Below are 25,434 nucleotides of genomic sequence, written 5' to 3'. Positions count from 1 at the left end.
ATTTAGCAAATGCCTTTTGTTATTTTCTCAGGCATTTTTTAATTGAGCACTTATTATTTTCTAGGCACTGTTGTAAGCTCCCAGATGTCTTAGTGAACAAAGCAAACATTCCCTACCCATTTGGAGTGTACTATCTAGTGACATTCCTACTCTCACTCCTAACACAGACTGGGGATTTTTCTGTTACAAGGAAATTTCATCTTTATTTTACATCCCTGAGTTTCTTCCCCTCTCTCGTGTCTTAAAGCTGAGGGATCAAGAAATGAAGCTGAAGCCAACCTTTGCCTCACTTCTGAGACCAGTGGGGTAAAGTGTGAAAGGAAAAAAAAAAAAACAGGAAAGGCACAAAGGCGGAACATGGTTACCTGTTAAGCTTATTCCCTTTCATAAATCACAAGGTGCTAATGCAAACGTTGAAATAAACAGGTCTAGCAAGAACTCCTGCTTTGGTTTTTTAACCATCTTCCAGACTTAAAAAGAACTGATTCATGTAGTTATTATTTTAGGTTTAGCAATTATACCAACAATGTTGCTTCCAAGCTGGGTTGTCTGATGGTTCCCTTAGAAATGCTAACTAACTTCCTTGGGCAATGGTTTAAGGAGGGTCCATACCTTACTGATTTAGTTTCGTAACTCCCAAACTTTTCAATACCAAGCTCCCCTTTTCTAAAAAATATATGTACTTTCTGATACCCACCCAGGGCCATGTGTTTTTGAAAAGATCTTGTCTATAAAGGCAGAATAATTGTTTAAATAATGAAAAGGTCTTCCTATTTTAAAATTAATCAGCCAATTAGAGATTCTAATTGGCAGGTGAAAAACCGGTGTTATCACACTGGTTTACTAACCTAGCCGAAAGCAAAGCTATAGTGTTATGGATATCTGGTCAGTTTCCCTACGCTTTTCATTACTGACTTTTTGAAACATTTACTACTGGAAAGCGAAGACATGGGACCGCAATAGAATACAAGGAGACAGTATTCTGCAGAAACGAGTTGCACTCCTTTCAGGTAACCCCTCTAGACACTGGGAGGCGCTCTCTCGAACCCCCGCCCACGTTTAGCCCAGGGCGCGTCTAGCCCCGCCCCCACTCTGGCCCCGCCCCTCCACTCCAGTTCACGTGAATCCTCCCGAGCCGGAGGGGTGCTCCGCGGAAGCCCCACAGTCTGCCTCGGAGAGGTGACAGCCGCCGCAAGGGCGGGAGGGCGGTCTCCGACGGCGGAGGCGGCGGAAGCGGAAAAGGCGGGACCTAGGGCGCACGTTACGTCAGCACGTGCGAACGCTAGGGCTAGGTCTCCGGAATAGATGGTGGCCGCTTCGTGCGCGTGTTGGCGGTCGAGAGGCTCGCCGGTGGGCTGTAGAGTTGTGACCTCATGGCGGAGATAATTCAGGAACGCATAGAAGATCGACTCCCCGAATTGGAACAGCTGGAGCGTATTGGATTGTTCAGTCATGCGGAGATTAAGTGAGAAAGAGCTGAGGAAGTGGAAGAGCTGGGGCGGGCTGAAGGGAGGGGGGAGCCTGGGGGGGCAGGGGTGCCGGAGCATCTAGTTGTGTTTATTTTTTGTAACATGGCAGAAGCCCATTTTCAGATTTTGTTGACTCCCAGAATTTCTCATTCGTTGCACGGTGGTCTGTTTGTACTGCTCTAGAGATGCAAACTGCAGTGGATGCCAAGAGATAAATCTTTCTAATAAGACTTGAAGATGGGGACCATTTAATTCAATTTTGTATTCTACCCCAGGGTTTAGCCAACAACGTCCGGCACGAGGTTGGCATTCAGTAATTTGTTACAATTAAGCCTAATATTTTTTAGTGGTTTTCTGTGACTGTTGCTGCATTTTACAATGGCTGGGAATGTAGTAATGTGACTATGGGGGCCTTAAAGTAAACCTTTGTTAGTGAAATGCAGCATAGTGTGGACTCAAAAAATTTTTCTTTAATGTTTATTTTTGAGAGAATAGGGGGAAGGGCAGAGAGAGAGTGGAAGAGGATCCCAAGAGGTTCTGATGCCAGGCTCTAACCCAAGAACCGTGAGATTATGACCTGGGCCAAAATCAAGAGTCCACTGCTTAACTGACTGAGCCACCCAGGTGTTCCAGCAGTGTGGACTATCAGTGCGTGTTCAGTAAATGTTACTATTACCATTAACTAGAGACAGTAATTGACCTCGTACATCTTGCATTAAATTCTCTTAACATACACATGTTATGTTTTCTCTTTAGCTAAATACAGTCAATCCTTTCCCATGAGTCCTTTGTACTGTTAATAAACCTTTCTAGATAGAGACAGTAGAGACAATCTAGGTGTTTTTTTTTTTTTTTTTTCCTAGTTTGAGTGTTGGAAAACTCGGAAGTAAGGAATTTAAAAAAGATACTTGGTTATTATTAAAACCCAAGTGACCAGAATTTGGAGGGAAAGAAATCTTTACTAATATCACATACAAATAATGTAAAGTACTTAACATTATTTGTTTTGCTGGTGGGAATGTCAATGGTCCTGGCAGCTGACTAAGATGATTTTCATGAAAATTTTAAAATACTGGGCGCCTGGGTGGCTTGGTTGAGCATCCGACTTCAGCTCAGGTCATGATCTCACGGTTTGTGAGTTCAAGTCCCCTGTCAGACTGTGCTGACGGCTCAGAGTCAGGAGCCTGCTTCGGATTCTGTGTCTCCCTCTCTGCCCCTCCCCTGCTCACACTCTGTCTCTCTCTCTCTCATAAATAAACATTTAAAAAAAATCCTGATGCACACACCCTAAGCACACAGAAGTAATCAGGTAAGAGAAAACTTGCTTATGAAGGATAATTTGGGAATTTCAGGTTTTGGAAATGTTTAAATATATATATTATGTTTTAAATATATTAAAATAAACTTAAAACTCCAAAATTATTTAACTTATGCTTTTTTCAACTGTTATATCTTAAATGGCTTTCTCCTCAGGGCTATCATTAAGAAGGCTTCAGATCTGGAATACAAAATACAGCGAAGAGCTCTTTTTAAGGAAGATTTCATCAATTATGTTCAAGTAAGTGGATAAGTTCACTACGTTTTAATCCCCTCACAAATTTTAAATCAATTCTAGAATGGTGAGCTTGATTCAGTGTTTTTTGCAAAATTCTAGAATTGATGATTAAACGGGTAATTTTTGAACAGGAATAGAAGTGGTCTGGGAATAACGTTGCCCCACTAAGGCTTTAGTCCTTGGCAAACTGAAATTTTCTTTTTTCCTTCTATGGAGTTAGTAGACCAGATACTGCCAAAGATACTGTGTATTAGGATTTAAGCAAGAGAATTGACATACTATTTCTTGTGGGGAGAAATAAAGGAGAGTGAGGTTGATGATGGTAGATGGTTGGAAAGTTAATATTTATGTGTCTGTAAGTCTGCTACCTTAGAGGGATACTGCAAATTCTTCAGTACTATAAATGAATGGGAGATTTGAGTGAATCTAAAGTTTACATGCTAGACCAATTTTCAGGTGGAGGAGAATAGCTAATATGTTAGATAACAAGATCTGGACCCAGTGGTAAGACGTAATATTATAAGACTGGAGGTTTTCTGAGTTTAGATTGGAAAAACAACAACAGGTGAACAAATGAGACCTGGCTAGGAATCTTGTACTTGGAAGAGGTTTGGGAGCTCATGGTGGATTGCTGTGTGTCAACTATACTTCAGGAATAAACTTGGAAAAGGACAAAAGAAAAAAAATAATGGACCATATTAACAAAAGTAGAGTGATGAGTAAGTTAGCTGAGCAAAGAACACTGCAAACAGTAGCCATTCAGAAGATGTTAGTTTGGAAAAAGGTGTTTTGCACTTAACAGACAGTGTCTGGAGGATTGTATGAGGCTCGAGACTGCATTTTAAGAAGGACTTGGAAAGGTTAGTTAAAAGGCAGCCAGGATGGAAACCTTGTTCTAGGAAGAATCATTGAAAGAATACAAATAGACACATTTAACCTTAAGGAGACCTGAGAAGTGGCAGATAATTCCACTCTTCAAATATTTGAAGAGGTACCTGTGGATTAGGTTGATTAATTTTAGAGGCCATAACTGAAATAAGTAAATTAAACACACACACACTCCCACACGTACATACTTTCACTCACATCCCCGCCCTGTGCACACAACTGTCACAACCATATAAACTTGCTATAAGACGTAAGTGGCATTTTAAATCAGTGAGGTTCTGGTTGTCTGCATTGAGGAAATAAAATTAGACCCCTCTCATATAATAAGCAAAGTGAAAATCCTTCTGAATGGAAAAGGTAAATTTGGGGAAAACTTTGTATCTCTACAAGAAATATGAAAGAATGACTTTGAGTAGAAGAGGTTTTCTTTTTTTTTTTTTTTTTTTAATTTTTTTTTTTCAACGTGTTTTATTTATTTTTGGGACAGAGAGAGACAGAGCATGAACGGGGGAGGGGCAGAGAGAGAGGGAGACACAGAATCGGAAACAGGCTCCAGGCTCCGAGCCATCAGCCCAGAGCCTGACGCGGGGCTCGAACTCACAGACGGCGAGATCGTGACCTGGCTGAAGTCGGACGCTTAACCAACTGCGCCACCCAGGCGCCCCAGGAGAGGTTTTCTTAAATGAGACTATGAAAGCACAATGACAAGAAGATTGATTTGGCCATGTTTAAAATAAACACTTCTGTGCAAAAAAGGTGCCACAATGTAAAAAGACAAGCCACAAAATGGAGAAAATAATTTCGGTACATAAATATATGTGTATACACACACACACGCACACACATATATAGACACTTTTTTTTTTTTTAAGTTTATTTATTTTGAGAGAGAGAGCAAGTAGGGTAGGGGCAGAGAGGGAGGGGGGAGAGAGAATCTGCACTGACAGTGCAGAGCCCAATGCGAGGCTCAATCTCACAAACCAAGAGATCATGACCTGAGCTGAAATCAAGAGTTGGACGCTTAACCGACTGAGCCACCCAGGTGCCCCGCAGCACATATATTTTGAATCTAGAATATCTAAAGAACTACAGATTCAGAAGAAAATGACAACTATGAAGGATAAAAACAACAAAAATATGAACATGCAATTCACAAAGAGGAAACACCATTCACTGATCAACTTATGAAAAGAATGTTAGCCTTATTAATTTTTTTTTAACGTTTATTTATTTTTTGAGAGACTGAGACAGAGCATGAGCAGGGGAGGGGCAGAGAGAGAAGGAGACACAGAATCCGAAGCAGGCTCCAGGCTCTGAGCTGTCAGCACAGAGCCCGATGTAGGGCTTGAACTCACAAACCACGAGATCATGACCTGAGCCAAAGTCGAACACTTAACTGACTGAGCCACCAGGCACCTGCTCATGCTCTCATTCTCTCTCTCTCTCTCTCTCTCTCTCTCTCTCTCTCTCAAAAATAAATAAGTATTAAAAAAAAACACACAAAAGCATTCAAGAAAGCATTATAATAAAATCCAAAGTTTTGCTTAAGAATGATAAATAGTCAAGATAGTCATTTTTTCTGGGGAGGGAAAAGAGTGGAATTAGACATGATACATAGGGAACTTCACCTTTACTTGAAATGTTTTATTTGTAAAGACTTTGAAGCAAGTTTAATAAAATGTAGGCTTTGATGTAGCTGTGTAATAGCTGCTTGGGTGTTCTGTGTGCTTGAATATTTCATAAAGCACTTGTAAAATGAAGCATAGAATCTTGTGAAGCCTTAAGTTTTGTGTCTCTAACAGTCTTCAAACTGAGGCTTAGAGAGGAATTGAATAGTAGTGGTTTTTAGAGAACCTTAAGAGGTTTTAAGTGGTCCTTCAGAGGGTAGGGTAGGGAGAACCAATTAGGCACAACTGTGTCTTTCATTTGCTTATGTTAAGCTAACATTTTTGCATGGTTAATTTACTCAAAGTTGGAACATGCTGTTGTAGACTAGAAAGTCTGATATTATGAACCTTATGTCTTTTTTTTTTAAGTTTTTCTTTTCTTTTTTTTAAAGTTTGTTTATTTATTTAAATAATGTCTATTCCCAACGTGGGGCTTGAACTCATGACCCTGAGATCAAGAGTTGTGTGCTCTTCCAACTAAACCAGCCAGGAGCCCCAAATCTTAGAAATATTATGATTTTAGAAACATACTTTCTTTGCATCTAAGATGTTTATATGCTTGCTAACATGGATTTATGAGTTTTGTAGATGTAAGGTGAATTATCACTGACTTTTAACAGACATTTACTACAAATTATGCTTGATAGAATATTATCTTCTTTTATAGTCTTTTTTAAAAAAAAATTTTTTTTAAAGTAAGCTCTATGCCCAGCGTGGGGCTTGAAGTCATGACCCAAAGATCAAGAGTTGCATGCTTTACCGGCTGAGCTGACAAGCTGCCCCAATCTTGTTTTATATTCTTGATTTTTATTTACTTTATGATTTTAATTAAATGCAGTTCCTGTTATAAATTAAGGTTTATAAATTAAAAGGTTATAATTTAAAAGGTTATAAATTTTTTTTTCTCTTATATGTTTTTCTTCCATAGTATGAAATTAATCTTTTGGAGTTGATTCAGAGAAGAAGAACTGTAAGTAGATATTCTGGAAATTGGAAAAAATTTAGATTAGGTAGTGTGGCTCTATAGCTAGAACTTGGGTTTGGGAAGCAGTTGGCACTGATAAATTGTGTGGTGCTGTGTTCATAATGGATGTTTGTAATCATTTGTTTTCTTTATCAGCACCTTTTTAAAAGTACTTATTTATTTAGAGAGAGTGCACGCAAGTGGGAAAGGGCAGAGAGAGAGGGAAAGAGAATCTAAGGAGGCTCTGCACTGTCAGCACATAGCCTGATGCGAGGCTTGATTTCAACCAACCGTTAGATGATGACCTGAGCGGAAATCGAGAGTCAGACGCCCAACTGACTGAGCCATCTAGGCACCCCTATCAGTACAGTTTAAGATCAAGTAGGAATGTTGTTATGGATAAATGTGATTAAATTGAGGCTTTTTTTTTTTTTTTTTTTTTTAATGTCACCTTTAAGCGCATCGGGTATTCATTTAAGAAGGATGAGATTGAGAATTCTATTGTACACCGGGTACAAGGTGTCTTCCGGCGTGCTTCAGCAAAATGGAAAGTAAGTGATCAGAGCATCTTTAATTGTAAGAGATATAAAGATACGTATTATATGTATTATGTTTCAGTATTCAAATGTATTGTTTATTCTTGGGTGTCTCAATATTTAACCTAATAATGGTATTATTTGAAACCACTTATCAAACCGTGAAGAAAATTGATCTCATTACCTTATAGTTCTTCTTTGAGGATGGTACTGAAAAAGGTGGATTTGATACATGGTTAAGGATTAGAAATTTGGGATGTATGGATAAATCTCTAAGTGAAGAACACTGAAGACTTGGAGGTGGAAGATAAATGGTTAGAGTAGGGGCAGCACCTTACTAACTTGATGTTCTTCAAGTTGGGCTCTGGGACTGGGAGTACTTTAGATCCTGGGAATGACAAATTTGGGGTTGCTACCCCTGATTGAGACCATTTAAGAACTGCATTGAGCAAGGGGCGCCTAGATGGCTCTGTCTGTTAAGCATAATTCAGGTTATAATCTTGCGGTTTGTGAGTTTGAGCCCATGTCAGGCTGTGTGCTGATAGCATGGAGCCTGCTTTGAATTCACATTCTCTCTTTCTCTCTCTCCGCCCTTCCCCTGTTCTTCTCTCTCAAAAATAAATAAAATATTTTTAAAAAGAAAACAAAGGGCGCCTAGGTGGCTCAGTTGGTTAAATGTTTGACTTCAGCTCAGGTCATGATCTTGCGGTTCGTGAATTCGAGCCTCACATCAGGCTCTCTGCTATCAGCATGGAGCCTGCTTTGGATCCTCTGTCTCCTGGCCCCCTCCGCCGCTGCCCCTCCCCCTCTCCCCCTACCATTAAATATAAATACACATTAAAGAAATGAAAACAAAACCGCATTGAGCAAATTGGATAGACAACAAATTTTGTCTTGGAGCATGGTAGGTGAGAACGGGTGGCCAGATGGAGTTAACACATTTAAGAGATCTAAGACCTCAGTGAGTAACAGCCTAATAGGCTGAGCAATGTGTAACACATTGGCTTTCCTGAAATCTCCGTCTCTTTCTAAAAAAAGTTAATTAGTGCAAAAGTGTATTATGTATTAAGTTCAAATTCGAGCAGCTTACTACATTGCTTTTCTTGCAGGATGATGTTCAACTTTGGCTATCCTATATAGTCTTTTGTAAGAAATGGGTGAGTATTGCGCAGTTGTGTCTTGCTTCCTTGTTCTTTTAGTAAGTCTGCCTTTTAAGCTCCGTGCTTGAGTACTGAACTCCATGTTTGCTCCAAAGTTGTGGGGTTAGTAAATCAGAAAAGACTCCAAGAAGGCTGAACTTCAGTGTAACAACATTTGCATATCTGAAGACTATATAAATGGTTTCTAAGTCAGAAGATGATCTTTGTTGTGTGTATTTATTTAGTAAAGTTAGATTTGTTTAGATACTTAGAATGTTTGCATGTAGTGGTTTAGGTAGAAAAAACTATGAGTGTGTCTATATTTGTTTCTATGTCCCTACAAGAGCATATCTTGCCCCATTGGATTTTGAGTTGGTAAGGAAACAGTACAGATCACTTAGAGATGACTAATAATGAGTTCAGCGTATAGGAAGTAGAATTGCTTTTTCTCTCTTACAGGCCACCAAAGCTCAACTTAGCAAGGTATTTTCTGCCATGTTGGCCATTCATTCAAACAAGCCAGGTATGGTGAGATCCTTGTCAGTTCTTCTACCTTTTGTGTAGACTCAAGCTATTTTGGCATTTATTTTGCTTCATAAACCTAAAAGAAATTAGTGTGAGAACTTGAGCATAGGTACTAGGCCTCAGCAGTTCTGGTTTCTGAATAGCTGCCTCTTAGTTCATCCCTGTATATTGTGTATCATTTATTGTGTTGAGTATTGTACCTGTGGGCAAGAAGGACTAAATTTCTTTTTTATTTACTTATTTATTTACTTACTATTTATTTATTTATGTTAAAAAGTATTTTATTCATTTATTTTTAAAGTATGTTTTACTTTATTTTATTGTTATTTTTAAAAATATGCTCTGTGTAGGGCGTCTGGTTGGCTCAGTACGTTAAACCTCCGACCTTGACCCAGGTCATGATCTCATGGTTTGTGAGTTTAAGCCCCATATCGATCTCTGCTGTCAAGTGTGTAGCCTTTTTGGGATCCTCTGTCTCCCTCTCTCTGCCCCTCTCCCACTTTCTCTCAAAAATAAACATTAGGGGCGCCTGGGTGGCTTGGTCGGTTAAGTGTCTGACTTCGGCTCAGGTCATGATCTCGCGGTCTGTGAGTTCAAGCCCCGCGTCGGGCTCTGTGCTGACAGCTCAGAGCCTGGAGCCTGTTTCGGTTCTGTGTCTCCCTCTCTCTCTGCCCCTCCCCTGTTCATGCTCTGTCTCTCTCTGTCTCAAAAATAAATAAACGTTAAAAAAAAAAAATAATAAATAAACATTAAAAGTTTAAAAAAAAGTTCTGTATGCAACATGAGACTTGAACTCATGACCCAGAGATCAAGAGTCACCTGCTCTACTGACTGAGCCAGCCTGGCACCCCACTAAGTTTCTTTTTAGATGATGATAAAAGAAACTCTTTGGTCCTTTGAGAGGCATTCTATTTGGATGTATTCACATTTAAGGGGCACTTAGAGGGGAAAACTTAAAAACTTAAAGGGGAAAATGTTAACTCAGATTTTGCAAGAGTGCCTGGCACATATTAGGTACTCATGTTTTGTAAGAGAAAGACGTCTCTTGTGAATACTGTGTGAAATAGCACATAATCTTATAGGGGAGGTACTCCAGTGCCTATTCTCAAGTATTAGGCTCAACCAGGTTCACGCTACACAGGCTAAGATAGGCCACATTTGGCACCAGTTAATTCACCAGAGGATACAGCATTAGGTGAGAGTCTTTAGTAGAGTACTCTTAGCAATTTGGAGGCCAGTCCTTGGTCCCCAAGATGACAGTTCAGGTGTGAGGGAATGAGACCATGTGAATGGGTGGAGGAACAGCTCTGATTTAGAAGTCCTGTGGATGGGCACAGCTTCCAGGGATCCTAGAAAGGACTGTGCTCAATTTCAGGAGTCACATGCTCAGGAAAGCCCAAAGCAGTCATGCTCTCTCATTAATAACCCTTCTAGTCCAGACGTGGTTACTAACCATGAGTCATTTTTACCGAAGGCAGTCTTGTCTGGTAACATAGCTGACTTTTATTAAGTTTCTAGGGAAATAGCTGGAATGTTAACTCGACGTTGATTTCCTGTGTAGAAAGACAAAGGTTTTTGTTTTTAAAGCCTTTATTCCCAACAGGTGTGATAAAAATTTTATTTTTAATGTTGAGCCATTCAAAAGAAATTATAAGCTACTTAAATAAAGAAAAAGAGTGAAATATTTTTATTTCATTGATTCTAAGATGCACAATTTCTTCCAGTATTTTTATAGTTCTAAAGTTTATATGTGACTTATAGTGATGTTGATCTTAGATTGAATGAGGCACATACGTACCCACAGATGTTATCATTTACCTCTTCGCTTCAGAATATTCTAATTTTTATTTATTTATTTTTATTTTATTTAAAGTTTATTTTGAGAGAGAGAGTACACATAAGCATGCGGGAGGGGCAGAGAGACAAGGGAGAGAGAGAATCCCAAGCAGGCTCTGTGCTATTAGCTCAGAGCCTGACACGGGGCTTGAACCCATGGACTGTGAGATCATGACCTGAGCTGAAATCAATACTCGGATACTTAACACACTGAGCCACCCAGGTGCCCCAGAATACTCTAATTTTAGGTAAAGCAGCAATACTTTACAAATAACCATTGAAATTCCCTCTCTCCATCCCTTTCCTCTTTTGGGAAGATTAAAAAAAATTCTTTGAGTATTAAAATTGGAGCATTGATCTTTTTTTTTTAGTCTGACTTGATTGATTTATTGAAATGAAGTCTGATGTTTTTTATTTATATAGCTTTGTGGATTATGGCAGCCAAATGGGAAATGGAAGATCGCTTATCTTCAGAAAGTGCAAGACAACTATTTCTTCGAGCTCTGCGCTTTCATCCAGAGTGCCCAAAACTTTATCAAGAAGTGAGTTGTGTACCTGTAAGGTGAAAGAGTGATGTCTCAGTTTTGGTCCTCTGTAGACTTACATTCTTGATTAAGTTAAAAAGACTTGCATTTGTGGAGGCTAGGGATAAGTAGAGGAGCTGCTGGAAAAGGAGAGTGGCGAAGCTGTTTCTTGGCCAGTATTAGGTGTTGACCGTGTGCATCTTGCAGGTTGTTAGTGAGATATTAGAACTCTTACTGCCCATTATGGTTGGGAGGGGTGGGGAACTGGACCCTACCTATTTTCGTTGTGGGGCCAGGGTTCAGCCATCTTTATACCTTTGTTGTTTTTTCCCTTGCATCTACCTTCCCTACTTCTTATCTTCTTTCTCTCCTTCCTTTCTCTCTCTTTTTCTATCTTCTTCTTTTGGCTTCTCTTCATTTTTCCCCACTTATTCTTATTGTCTCTTTTTTCTTGAGATACATCCCTCCTTCCCCTCTTGCTGGACTTAACGCCTTAGAGGGAGGCACTAGAACAGTGATGGCCAGACTTTCAATTAAGAAAAAAGCAAGTGATAAAAATGGTGTATTATTAGAAGCTGCCCTTTTTTGAGGTATTTGTCAGGATAAGGGAGAAACTACTGTCTTGTCTTCAATTGAAGATGAAGCCTTATTTGATGGAAAAAGATGTGGGTCTTTTTTTTTTTTAATTATTATTATTTTTTTTTATGTTTATTTTTGAGAGAGATACAGAGCGCTAGCAGGAGAGGGGTAGAGAGAAAGGGAGACACAGAATCTGAAGCAGGCTCCAGGCTCTGAGCTGTCAGCACAGAACCCAACACGGGGCTTGAACTCACGAACCACTAGATCATGACCTGAGCCAAAGTCAGATGCTTAACTGACTGAGCCACCCAGGCACCCCGATTTGGGTCTTTATGCTTGTAGGTTCTGTAGTTGTCCTAACTAGTGATTTTTGGTCTTGTAGTTCTTTAATGATGTTTTATATTGCAGCTCAGCATTTCTTCCCTTGTTTTCATATTCTTTTCGATATCCCTTTGCTACCTGTAGTATTTTGATTGAGAAACAATAAGTATCACTCCTCCCTGCCGTTGTAAGGTTATTTTATGGAAGTATTGTTTATGTTTTTTGGAAGTTTTCCTAAATACTCAAACTGGTATTTCCAAAAATAGAAATAGGTTTATTGCTTATTCTTTTTCAAAGTAAATTAGAGGGTGCCTGGGTGGCTCAGTCAGTTTAAGAGTCCACCTTTGGCTTAGGTCATGATCTCACCGCTCGGGAGTTTGAGCCCTGTGTTGGGCTCTGTGCTGACAGCTCAGAGCCTGGAGCCTGCTTCGGATTCTGTGTCCCCCTCTCTCGCTCACGCTGTCTCTCTTTCCTTCAAAATATAAATAAACTTTAAGAAATTTATAAAACTTTTTTTTCACATTTATTTATTTTGAGAGAGAATGCAAGTGGGGGAGGGGCAGAGAGCGAGGGGGAGAGAGAATCCCAAGCAGGCTCTGCATTGTCAGCATAGAGCCCAACACAGGGCTCGATCCCACAACTGTGACATCATGACCTGAGCTGAAATCAAGAGTTAGTCCCTCAACCGACTGAGCCACCCAGGCACCTCCTGATGGTTAATTTTATGAAATTATAATACATATATTAAAATCAGGAAATTGACATTGGTCTAATGTGTGCATATGGTTGGTTCTCTGTCATTTTTTTTTTTTACATGTGTAGATTTGTGTAACCACCACCACAATCAAAATGCAGAGCTGTTCTACCATCACAAGGAACTCCCTTCTTGTCAGTGTCATCTAGTTTCATAACAAAAAATATCACGCTATCCCCAGACTTTCACAGATCTGATATTTATGGGTAAAAAATGGCATCTTATATATTTCCAATTAAAAAAATATATATTTCCAAAGATTTTCAGTTTATAATTTCCCTTGTGTAGTACTTTAGGATGGAGCTGATGCATACTGAGAAACTGAGGAAGGAAAAGGAAGAATTTGAAAAGGCCAAAATGGATGTGGTAAGATCCGAACATGTCATCACACATTAACAATTAATAGTGCTTTGAGCCTTCTTAGGAATAAGAGACACTTTTTTAAATGTATTTTTTATTTAATGCCAGTTTTGAAACTTTGAGATGAATCTAGAGTTGATTTAATTAAACGGGCTTAGTAATAAAAATGGAATTCTGTGCTTTAAAAATACACATTTGGACTGTTTGAAGTAGTCCTCAAAATAATTTATTACTGATCGAAGGGTAAATGGTTTCCCTAATACTTTATGGTTTCATTAAATGACATACTAATGGGTTGAAGGAGCTCGAGGAAGGTTGTGAAATGTGTGGTTCCTAGCTTTTTATATAATTTTTTTGGTGACGGTAATTTTAAAGAAAAGTTTTAGAATGTTTGAGCTGAAAAAGGAACTTTGCTGTCATCTGTTATTGTGGTTTCCAGCTGTGAACTTTTTTATTCAAATAAAAGTTTACCCAGAAGGGTAAACAAGCCATGTAAAACCTGACCTGCTCTGGTCTAAGTAGAGTCAGGCCTTAAGCCATGTGATCTTGTTATTGCTCTAGGAGCCTGAGAGAACACATTGGGAAGATCAGTGGTCTTGTTCAGGCTGCACATTTTACAAGTGAGGGAAGTGGCCCAGAGAGAGACGTGGTTTGCCAGAGGTCATATGGCACAGATAGTCTAGGGCTGTTAATTTTTATCCTAGTGCTTTTTCTAGTTACTGGCACTATCTGTTATGTTTACTATAATACTCTTTAGGGGAATCTTGATTATCCTGAAGAAATCCTTAAGGGCGAGTTGGCACGGATTATCTACAAAAATTCTGTGAACATAATTAAAGGTACGTATGTTTTGAATATTTATGATGGAAAGTGCAACATTCTATTTATTATGTTTATTTTGAGAGAGAGAGAATGCAAATATGTGTGGGCAGGTTGTGGCAGAGAGAGAGAGAGAGAGAGAGAGAGAGAGAATATGAATCCCAACCAGGCTCTGCATTATCCGTGCAGATAGTGCAGAGCCTGACATGGGGCTTGAACTCATGAACTGCAAGATTATGATCTGAGCTGAAGTTTGATGCTTAACTGACTGAGCTACCCAGTCACCCCACAATGTTCTATTTAAAATGAGGAAGACTGGGGCGCCTGGGTGGCTCAGCCGGTTAAGCGACTGACTTCAGCTCAGGTCATGATCTTGTAGTTTGTGAGTTTGAGCTCTTCATCGGGCTCGGTGCTGACAGCTCGGAGCCTGGAGCCCGCCTCAGATTCTGCGTCTCCCACTCTCTCTGCCCTTCCTCACTCATACTCCGTCTCTCTCTCTCTCTAAAACATAAGCATTAAAAAAATTAAAAGGGAGGAAGACCTTTAGCTAATGTTGAAAATTTATGTTAGAAATTCTGTTAGAGTGTATATAAGATTCTATGGGAATAGTGTCCTGTTTCTTTCAGAAAACATTGATAGCCCCTTAGGGTATACTTGAACATTTCAGTAAGTTTATCGAGTATTTAATTCACATGGAGAGTTGGAAAGAAATAGGTGATTTAGAACATTTCTTTATGCTTTTAAGATGTTTAGAAGAAAAGAAGTACTTATGAATACTCTAAAATATCACTAATGACTTTGCTTGTGTAGTGGGGCTATGGGTGATTTTTTTTTCTGTTTTGTCCTATTTCTCAAATAATACAAAAGAATTAGCTCTAGTACATCAAGAAAGTGGTACTTTCTTGTAGAAGAAAGTGGTTCTTTACAGTAAAATGACACTTGACAGTCTTACTCCCCTTCCCAATTTTTAAAATTTTAGGTGCAGAATTTCACGTGTCACTGCTTACAATTGCACAGCTATTTGACTTTGCCAAAGATCTGCAAAGAGAAATTTATGATGAGTAAGTAAGTTCGTGGAAAGGTGAATATGTCTATTTCCGATCTTGTGGTAAAAGTTTGAGGTTGGGTGTTTAGAAAGAGGGAAAGAAGACACTGTGCTAAGTCCTTGGAAGAAAGCAAGGTTTTAGGGCTTTTGTATCATAGTAAGTCATAGAAAAGTAAATATCTCTGGAGAACTTGTTTGACTCACTTCTGGGCTTCTCTTGGGAGTTAGTTTGTCTTTACTCAGTGACAAACATATCGTACAGCTGATATTAAGATGTATATTTCTGCTGTGCTGGCATGTCTTTTGTCCATAGAATGAGAGTGGTCCTCATAAAGGTTTGCAGTGATTGCTGTAGGTTATTTTATTCTTCAATGTTGGAGCATATTGTTTGAGAATTTTTTGCAGCCTGCCTTGTGGGTACATCACTCTTAGGTAGCACCCCTTACTTTCACAGGAGATAAAACAGAACTTGGCTTGTTTGCCCTTTGGATGCCTTCAGAGCTTTGGTAGAGGTTTAGGTCGTGCTTTTTTTTTTTTTTTTCCTTGCCTCTGTTACAGAAAATCAAGAGCCTGGATATAAGGTTCTCCAGGGCTCGAGGACTGTCTCATCACACATACCTGTTGATTTAACTTTGAGAGCTAACTTGTGAATGAAATCTGAAACATTCTGAAATCTAATAAATGTGCCACAACTCTGATTGATTGACAAAATTTATACAGTGAGCGTGAAGATCTCTGGAGGGCTTGCTGGGGAATTGTCTCCTGGTGATGGAATTGTTAAAGGGGTGTCCCGAGTGCACTCTTAAAATTTTTTTTTTTTTTTAACGTTTACTTTTGAGAGACACAGTGTGTAAGCAGGGAAGGTACAGAGAAAGGGAGACAGAATCCGAAGCAGGCTCCAGGCTCCAAGCTGTCAGCACAGAGCCCGACATGGGGCTCGAACTCATGAACCGTGAGATCATGACCTGAGCCCAAGTCGGTTGCCCAACCGACTAAGGCACCCAGGTGCCCCTGGGTGCATTTTTAGAGCATTGGGAACTCTGTTTGATACTGAGTTAAGTTTCGTGTCATAGGGCTGATGCCAGTGAACTGCTTTTCAGCCTTCAGGCTCTACACACAGATGACCCTCTCACTTGGGATTATGTGGCACGGCGAGAATTAGAGATAGAGTCACAGCCAGGAGGAGAGCAGCCTGCGACGAAACAAGCCAGAGCAGTGGAGGTGGGCCGGAAGGAGGAGAGGTGCTGTGCTGTGTATGAAGAGGCGGTGAAGACTCTCCCTACAGGTGAACTTCACCAAACCTTGGGGTGGTGTCGAAGTTAGTATTCACGAATGGGAAGCCGAAGCTTCCGTTCCCATTACCAACGTCAGTTTCAGGATTCTCTCTGTGCTAGTTTACAGTGTGCCTGCCTTTCCAACTTGTTCTGTGGTGGTCAAAGATGGAGCTTTGATGACCTTCTTCAATAGTAATGGTATCCGTTTGGGGGAAATGGTACATAGGAAATGATAATTCAGAAGATTGTCATTCTCTAATTCTCTTTTCATACAGACTTGCTTCCAAATTTTATATATTGGAGTGTTAATGTTTAATTTTTGAGAGAGAGAGCGTGAACAGGGAAGGAAGGGGCAGAGAGAGGGAGACACAGAATCTGAAGCAGGCTCCAGGCTCTGAGCTGTCGGCGCAGAGCCCGACGCGGGGCTTGAACTGAAACCAGCCATGAGATCATGACCTGAGCCGAAGTTGAATGCCTAACCGACTGAGCCACACAGGCTGCCCTTTACTTTTTATAGCTAAGTCATTACTCAGTATTTGAGATGTTTGATTAGCTGTAATCAGAATAACTAGTTTTTTCCACCGGACTAGCTTAAAACCTTTTTCAGAGGAATTTCCCTTCAAAGGAAAGATGTATGATGACTGTTAAATGGAGAGAACTAGTGATGTGATCCGCATAATCTGACTTTTCCAGAGGCCATGTGGAAGTGTTACATCACCTTCTGCTTGGAAAGATTCACCAAGAAGACAAGCAGTCAGTTCCTCAGAGAGAAGGTGAGGACCTACGTTACATGGTTATAGTGGCTGACTAGAAAGTGACTGTTTTCTGTAAAAAGAGCAGACACGTGGCTCCTTTGGGGCCTGGGACAGCTTCCAAGAACTTAACCTAAGCTCTTTCCCCTTGTGGTTGACCTGTCATTCTGAAGGTCTGAGCCTGCTGTATCCTTTTTCCGGCCACCTGATTAAGAAGCACCCTGTTACTGGGCTGTGTTTGGTGTGCTGTTTAGCGGGTCTAATCATAAGGGAAACTACCTCAAGTTCCTTTTCTTGGTTGCACTTGTTCCTGTCAGAGGCCACAGACCCCTGTGGGGATGTTTGTAACGAACTGAGAGATTTTTCTGATTTCAGAGGCTGGAAAGAACCATGATGGCGTTCAGGAAGGCACATGAACTCAGACTTCTACCGGAATTTCAGTACAAGCAGTGGGTAAGGGCACATTCACTGCCAGTAACATGTACTTGATTCCAGTTGGCTCATGATGGTGTCATGTGTTTTAATATATTGTTATGTGTTATGTGACTAAACCCATTTGGATGTTTGGTATGGAAGATGAGTGACATTACATTTGACGCTCGGTATTTGGTATATGCCGGAAATGAAATCTGTACAGTAAAGAATGTTACGTGGTGGAAAATAGCCAGAACAGGGAGTTGCAACTTGGGTTTATTTTGTTTACCCATACATCTTGTCCTGAACATCCCTTTCCTGAATATCTGCCTAGCCCAGATTAAGCATTGGTACGATAAAAATAAAGAGAGGTTAGATGTGTTCCTGTGTTTCAGAAGCTGACATTCTAGTAAGAAACCTGTTAACCCATGCCTACTTTCTGGGGTGGGTGAGGATTGGTATGGAGACCAGGATAATGCGCTGAGGTATTTCTACATTGGGTTTTGTCACTTACTAGCTAGACAACTTGGGCAAACCACTTAACTTTTCTGAGTTTGTTTACTTGATTTTAAAACAGTGTTAGTGAGGAGCGTCTGGGTGATTCAGTCAGTTGGATGTCCGATTCTTGATTTCGGCTCAGGTCATGATCCCAGGGTTGTGAGATCAAGCCTGGCCTTGGGTTCCGTGCTGAGCATGCAGCCTGCTTAAGATTGCCTCTCTCTCCCTCTCCCTCTTTCTTGCGTGCATTGTGTGTATGTGTGTTCTCTCTCTCTCTAAAATTAAAAAAAAAAAATAGTGATCCTTGTTTTTGGCAGCTCACAAAGTTGTTAACTTATAAAAAAATGTTCGTACGTTAACATTTAAAAAATACTTTTTAAGAGTTTTTGTTTTTGAAAAAGATACAAAGGGCAAACGGGGGAGGGGCAGAGAGAGGAGGAGACAGAATTCCAAGCGGGCTCTGCACTGTCAGCACAGAACCCGATGCGCGGGGCTCGAACTCACCAACCCTTGAGATCATGACCTGAGCCAAAATCAGGAGTCGGATGCTTAACCGACTAGGCTACCCAGGCAACCCTTAAAAAATACTTTTTAGGGGCGCCTGGGTGGCTCAGTCGGTTAAGCAGCCGACTTCGGCTCAGGTCATGATCTCGCGGTCCGTGAGTTCGAGCCCCGCGTCCAGCTCTGTGCGGACCGCTCGGAGCCTGGAGCCTGTTTCAGATTCTGTGTCTTCCTCTCTCTGACCCTCCTCCGTTCATGCTCTGTCTCTCTCTGTCTTAAAAATAAATAAATGTTTAAAAAAAAATTTATTAAAAAAAAATACTTTTTAAATGTTTATTTATTTTGAGAGAGAGTGAGAGAATGTGGGGGCAGACATGGAGGAGGGGTAGAGAGAGGGATAGAGAGAACCTCAAGCAGGTTCCACGCTCAGAGCCTGACGGTGGGCTTGATCTCATGAATTGTGAGATCATGACCTGAGTCGAAATCAAGAGCCTGATGCTCAACCAACTGAGCCACCTAGGTGCCTCCAAAATACTTTTTATTTAGTTTTTATTTTTTATTTATTTATTTTTTAATTTACATCCAAGTTAGCATATGGTGCAATAATGATTTCAGGAGTAGAATCCAGTGATTGATTCATCCCCTATGTATGACACCCAGCGCTCATGCCAACAAGTGTCTTCCTCAGTGCCCCCTTTCCCATGTAGCCATCCTCCCACCCACAGCCCCTCCAGTAACCCTCAGTTTGTTCTTTGTATTTAAGCGTCTCTTAAGTTTTGTCCCCTTCCTGTTTTTATATTATTTTTCTTCTCTTCCCCCGTGTTCATCTGTTTTATATCTTAAATTCCACATATGGGTGAAGTCATATGATATATTTGTCTTTCTCTAATTTTGCTTTGCATAATACTCTCTAGTTCCATCCATGTTGTTGCAAATGGCAAGATTTCATTCTTTCTGATCACTGAGTAATACTCCATTGTGTGTGTGTGTGTGTGTGTGTGTGTGTGTGTGTGTGTGTGTGTCTGTGTGTCTGTCTGTATGTATATACATATATACAAACATACATACATACATACATACATACATACCTATGTACACACATACATTTCTTTATTCATCCATCGGTAGACATTTGGGCTCTTTCCATACTTTGGTTATTGTCGACAGTGCTGCTATAAACATTGGGGTGCGTGTGTCCCTTCGAAACAGCACATCTGTGTCCTTTGGATAAATACCTAGTAGTGCAGTTGCTGGGTCGTAGGGTAGTTCTATTTTTAATTTTTTGAAGAACCTCCTTACTGTTTTCCAGAGAGGCTGCACCAGTTTGCATTCCCACCAACAATGCAAAAGAGATCCTCTTTCTCCGCATCCTCGCCAACATCTGTTGTTGCCTAAGTTGTTAATGTGAGCCATTCTGACAGCTGTGAGGTGGTAGCTCATTATGGTTTTGATTTGTATTTTCCTGATGATGAGTAATGTTGAGCATTTTTTCGTGTGTCTTGGCCATCTGGATGTCTTTTGAAAAGTGTCTATTCATGTCTTTTGCCCATTTCTTCACTGGATTGTTTTTTGGGTGTTGAGTTTGATAAGTTCTTTATAGATTTTGGATACTGACTCTATCTGATATGTCATTTGCAAATATCTTCTCTCATTCCATTGGTTGCCTTTTAGTTTTGCTGATTGTTTCCTTCGCTGTGCAGAGAAGCTTTTTATCTTGATGAGGTCCCAGTAGTTCATTTTAGAAAATACTTTTTCTGTATAGCTAGGTAATGCATAAACTATATGCTAGCCTGCTGTGTTATACCATGAGTGAGGTACTGTTTTCCCATTATGACATCTGGGAAAAATCCCAGGCTTGGATGAGTTCAGCTGCTGCTGTTTGAGCTATTGAATGCTGGCAAGATAGTCACACCCTGTAAATTTAGAGGGGCCTTGGCAGCCCTGCTCTCTTTCCATTATTGCTATCTTGTCATTCACCACTCTGGCTATTTCAGACATCCTCTCCTTCCCAGATCTCTGATGCTGCCCTTCCTGAGCTTACGACTTCATCACTCTGGTGACTTTGCCTTTAATGAGAGTTCCTCAGTACACTGCCTCTAAACTTAAAATGCTTAGCTGATTTCTGCATCCATTGTTTTCCCAGATTATTCTCTGCAAAATGATCTTCTAAAATCGATGATCAAATTATTCTGTGGCTTCCCATGGTCTTTGGATAAAGCTTGTCAGTCTCCCTAATATGGCCTTGGCCTCACCTGCCAGTTCTCCAGTATACATTCCACTCCTCCAGCCATGTTGAACTTGGATTTCCTTTTGTATCCAAGCTCTCTCTTCAGTTCAGCCTCGTGTGCATGCCAGTTGGGAGAGCCTTCTCTCACAAATCCCTCTTCTTAATCCTTAGCATAAATGGTGTTTCCTGTCTTATCGCTGCCATAGATGGGTGCTTCTGCTTTTTACTCTTACAGCATATGATTCTTTTTCTGTCATGGCAGGTATCAAACTGTGCCTGTTAGAGGCTCTGGGGGTGGTAGAGAACATACCTGATTTCCTGATAATTGAATCTAGCATATATAGTGTACAATAAAAATGCTTGCCAAATGAGCAGATTACATGCTGCCTTTTATTTGCTCTTCCACAGTTTTAAAAATTGAATTGGTTTTAAGTTTCTTCCCCCCTGTTAAAATAGTTAAAATAAGCATTTTGAACACATATGATTTCCTTCTGTTTACTTGCTTGTTCAGTAATTTTTTTTTAAGTTTATTTATTTATTTTGAGAGAGACAAAGACAGCATGAGTGAGGGAGGGGCTGAGAGAGAGGGAGAGAGAATCCCAAGCAGGCTCCTCGCTGTCAAGCACAGAGCCCAATGTGGGCTCGAACCCACTTAACCGCGAGATCACAACCTGAGCCGAAACAGAGTTGGACACTCACACCCCTGAGCCACCCAGGTGCCCCATATTTGTTAAAGTAACATTTCCAAGTTTAAGACAGGAGTACTTCCATGACTGTTGTTACATAGTGTCAAATATATTTCAGAAAAATTGTATTAGTTTATTGTGTGTCCAACTCCATTTGAATGAATAAGCTGAGCCACTCAGGCACCCCTCACAAATACTGGTTTTGTCTACTGATTTTTATATTCTATTTTCGTGGGTGTGGGGTTTATTATAGTGAACTATATTATTAAAAGTTTTACTTTTTTTTTAAATGTTTAAAAAAAAATTTATTTATACATAATCTCTACACCCACTGTGGAGCTTGAACTGACAATCCCAAGACTGAGTTGTAAGCTCCACTGACTAAGCCAACCAGGTGCCCCTAAAAACTTAACTTTCAATCTAAGTTATTTAGGCCCTCTACTTTCAACATCGTCTCTGTTTTTTGGTAGCCATTAGGAATAAGAGCAGGCAATGAAAGGAATTTCAGATTGTTCACTTTATGCCCCTTTGGCAGTAATGGTAAAAGGCTTAGTGGAAATGCTGTGGAAATTATCACCTTCAGTGAGATGTAGCTTTGGGGCCCCTGGGTGGCTCAGTCGGTTATGAGCCATGATCTCATGGTTTGTGAGTTCAAACCCCAAGTTGGGCTCTGCACTTACAGCACGGAGCCTGCTTGGGATTCTCTGTCTCTCTCTCTGTCTCTCTCTCTGTCTCTCTCTCTGTCTCTCTCTCTCTCTGTCTCTCTCTCTGTCTCTCTCTCTCTCTTTCTCTCTTTCTCTCTTTCTCTCTCTCTCTCTCTTTCTCTTTCCCCTCTGCCCCTCCGTAGCTCATGCTGTATTTCTCTCTTTCTCTCAAAATAAATAAGCTTAAATTATGTTTAACAAAAAAATGAGGGGCGCCTGGGTGGCTCAGTCGGTTAAGCATCCGACTTCGGCTCAGGTCATGATCTCGCAGTATGTGAGTTCGGGCCCCACGTCGGGCTCTGTGCTGACTGCTCAGAGCCTGGAGCCTGTTTTAGATTCTGTGTCTCCCTCTCTCTCTGACCCTCCCCCGTTCATGCTCTGTCTCTCTCTGTCTCAAAAATAAATAAACGTTAAAAAAAAAAAAATGAGATGTAGCTTTCTGCAGTTAATTTTCCAGTAATCCTTTGTCTTCTCTAGATTGAGTTGTTGCTGCATCACAACTTCTTGAAGGAAGCTCTGGAGGTGGCAGTAGCCGGGACTGAATCGTTCAGAGACTCTGTAACGATGTGGCAGATGAAGCTGCAGGTGCTGATTGACTCCGAGAGCCCCGACGTAGCTGTGCTTTTTGAAGAAGCTTTTGCACACCTGAAAGCCCAGGTCTGTGAACTGGGTCCCTTGTACTTTCTCCTGTCTGGGAAACCTTTTGAGACTCGAGAGGCAGAGATCCTTTGCAGTGTTGCGTACCTGACGACGGCTGGCTCCAGAGTGCATTTGTGCCCGGGGGTCAGGGGTCAGGCGTGGAAGGATTTACTTTGATTTACTAGCCTATTTCTAATTCACTATTTGAAAAATGGCTAAATCATATGAACGTTTTCTGTTTTGATATCTTACAAGTGAGAAATATTAATAGAGAATTATTTTCACTTGCTTCCAAAGATGAACTTAAGCCTGATTTTTATTTTTTTATTTATTTTTAAGCCTAATTAAAAAAAAAAAGTTTTTTAATCTTTATTTTTGAGAGAGACAGAGACAGAGACAGAAACAGCGTGAGCGAGGGGAGGAACACAGAGAGAGACACAGAATCCGAAGCAGGCTCCAGTCTCCAAGCTGTCAGCACAGAGCCTGACGCGGGGCTTGAACTCATCTCAAGATCATGAGCAGAGCCAAAGTTGGATGCTTAACCACCTGAGCCATCCAGACGCCCTTAAGCCTGATCTTTAAACACACACTTTTTTTAACGTTTATTCATTTTTGAGAAAGAATGTGCGCACGGGAGGGGCAGAGAGAAGTGGGGAGACAGTATCCGAAGCAGGCCCTGCACTGAAAGCAGAGAGCCCAATGCAGGGCTCAAACTCATGAAACCTGAGCCGAAGTTGGATGCTTAACTGACTGAGCCACCCAGGTGCCCCTAAACACACATATATTCCTAAACCTTAAAGCTTTGCAGTGAATCTTTTTTTGTTTGTTTTTAAAGATTTTATTTTTAAGTCATCTCTACACCCAACATGGGGCTCCAACTTAAAACCCTGATATCAAGAGTTGCATGCTCCACTGACTGAGCCAGCCAGGTCCTTTTATATTAACAGGCCCTTTTGCACTTGTGTGGCTTAGTTGGTTAAGCAGCCAACTTCAGCTCAGGTCATGATCTCACGGTTTGTGAGTTCGAGCCCCATGTTGGGCTCTCTGCTGACAACTCAGAGTCTGGAGACTGCTTCATATTTTGTGCCTCTGTCTCTGCCCCCTCCCTCATTTATGCTCTCTCTGTCTCAAAAATAAATAAATGTTAAAAAAATTTGAAAAACAAATATATTAGCAGGCCCTTTTATGTTAGTAGGAGAAAAGTGTTCTGGAAGTAAAAGTGGGAAAGTAAAAGTGGGAAAAATTCTTAATTATTTTACTGCTCATTGGTGTGTGTTTCTGAGACATGAATGAAGATGAGATCGTTGAGCCTGGATTGGGTAGTACTTGTGTGGTGGGTCCCCAGACAGCAGAGATGTGACCTGGGTAGCTGTGGGTCTGACCAGCTATGGACTCTTCATTGCTTAGTTCAGAGATGCCTGAGGATAGCTGTAGGCAGTGCTGTCCGACAGAAGGGAGCCAGCTCTGATAGGAGAGCGCTGCTTTGGGGGTCTTGGTCACAAGTCTGTGTGTGCTCTGGCCTGCCATTCCTACTGGGCACTGAGTATTTATTTGGTCACAGCGAGGACAGACTGGGAGTACATCCATATTTTACATATTGGTTATCTTAGCAGGACCCTGTCTCTGTAGTGACTAGTTTTCAGAGCACAATGCTAGGCCATCATTTTCTAACTTTTTGTTTTTCTTTTTGTGACCAGATTTGTCTACCATTGTGGATTTCTTGGGCAGAGTGGAGCGAAGGTGCCAAAAGCCAAGAAGACACTGAAGCCATTTTTAAGGTCTAGGCCCCATGTTGTGAGTCTTGTGGTGGGCAGAGAAAATATGCTTTGATATTTATAAATTTCCTCATGCAGTTTCTTTTTTCTTTTTTTTTTTTTTTTGTAGAAAGCTCTCTCAGCTGTCAAAGGTGCCGACTCCGTCACTCTGAAGGATAAGTACCTGGACTGGGCTTACCGAAGCGGTGGCTACAAAAAGGCCAGAGCTGTGTTTAAAAGGTCCTCTTAGGGGCGCTTGGCTGGCTTAGTCAGTAGAACGTGTGACTCTTGATCTCGGGGTTGTGAGTTTGAGCCCCATGTTAAAAAAATAACACTCATATTCTTTCATTGCTGTTATTCGTCTCTCCACCCCATACTCAGCCCCTCACACCCAGATTGTGTGTGTATGGCAAATAGTATCTGAGGAAGTAATCCAAGAGACTTTCAAAAAGTCTTTCTTTTTTTTTTTTTTTTTTTTAAATGGTTATTTAGTTTTGAGAGAGACAGGGACAGAGCATGAGCAGGGGAGAGGCAGAGAGAGAAGGAGACACAGAATCCGAAGCAGTCTCCAGGCTCTGAGGAGTCAGCACAGAGCCCGACATGGGGCTTGAACTTGCGAACCGTGAGATCATGACCTGAGCCAAAGTCAGACGCTTAACCAACTGAGCTACCCAGGTGCCCCAAGTCTTTCTTTTTTTGAACAATAAAAGCAGTTCATGCCTATTGTGGAAAATTAAAAAAAAAAAGGGTGATAACTAATAACTCATTGTAATCCCATCATCAAGAGAAAAAACACATGGTTAGTATATTCTTTAAAGATTTTGTTTTCACTTATTTGAGATTATACTATAATTACATTTTGTTGGTGAACATTGCACTGGCCTTTTCAGTAACAATTCTGCATGAACATCTTTTATTGAACATAGTTATGTATATACTGCTCTGTCGATGCACCATAATTTATTTGGCTTTAGTGAACATTTCTGTACAAATATTATTTGCCC

The 25,434-nt window shown here is 40.7% G+C and overlaps 1 protein-coding gene across 1 annotated transcript in view; it reads left to right on the top strand.

Annotated features, from left to right (window-relative positions):
- The first annotated feature begins 1,218 nt into the window (after nt 1-1,218).
- UTP6 (UTP6 small subunit processome component) overlaps nt 1,219-25,434 on the top strand; it is a 28,729-nt gene continuing 4,513 nt past the window's right edge. Inside the window, exons 1-16 of the mRNA XM_007076034.3 lie at nt 1,219-1,465; nt 2,943-3,027; nt 6,508-6,549; nt 7,002-7,094; nt 8,189-8,236; nt 8,678-8,741; nt 11,003-11,121; nt 13,046-13,123; nt 13,875-13,956; nt 14,916-14,997; nt 16,082-16,266; nt 16,949-17,028; nt 17,383-17,460; nt 22,515-22,694; nt 24,374-24,454; nt 24,561-24,670. Of these exons, the coding sequence (XP_007076096.1) occupies nt 1,374-1,465; nt 2,943-3,027; nt 6,508-6,549; nt 7,002-7,094; nt 8,189-8,236; nt 8,678-8,741; nt 11,003-11,121; nt 13,046-13,123; nt 13,875-13,956; nt 14,916-14,997; nt 16,082-16,266; nt 16,949-17,028; nt 17,383-17,460; nt 22,515-22,694; nt 24,374-24,454; nt 24,561-24,670 (1,499 nt within the window). The 5' untranslated portion in view covers nt 1,219-1,373. The remainder of the gene's footprint in view (nt 1,466-2,942; nt 3,028-6,507; nt 6,550-7,001; nt 7,095-8,188; nt 8,237-8,677; nt 8,742-11,002; nt 11,122-13,045; nt 13,124-13,874; nt 13,957-14,915; nt 14,998-16,081; nt 16,267-16,948; nt 17,029-17,382; nt 17,461-22,514; nt 22,695-24,373; nt 24,455-24,560; nt 24,671-25,434) is intronic.

This window comes from Panthera tigris, chromosome E1 (assembly GCF_018350195.1).
Source record: "Panthera tigris isolate Pti1 chromosome E1, P.tigris_Pti1_mat1.1, whole genome shotgun sequence".
Lineage (NCBI taxonomy): Eukaryota > Metazoa > Chordata > Mammalia > Carnivora > Felidae > Panthera > Panthera tigris.
This window is presented reverse-complemented; position numbering and strand designations above follow the sequence as displayed.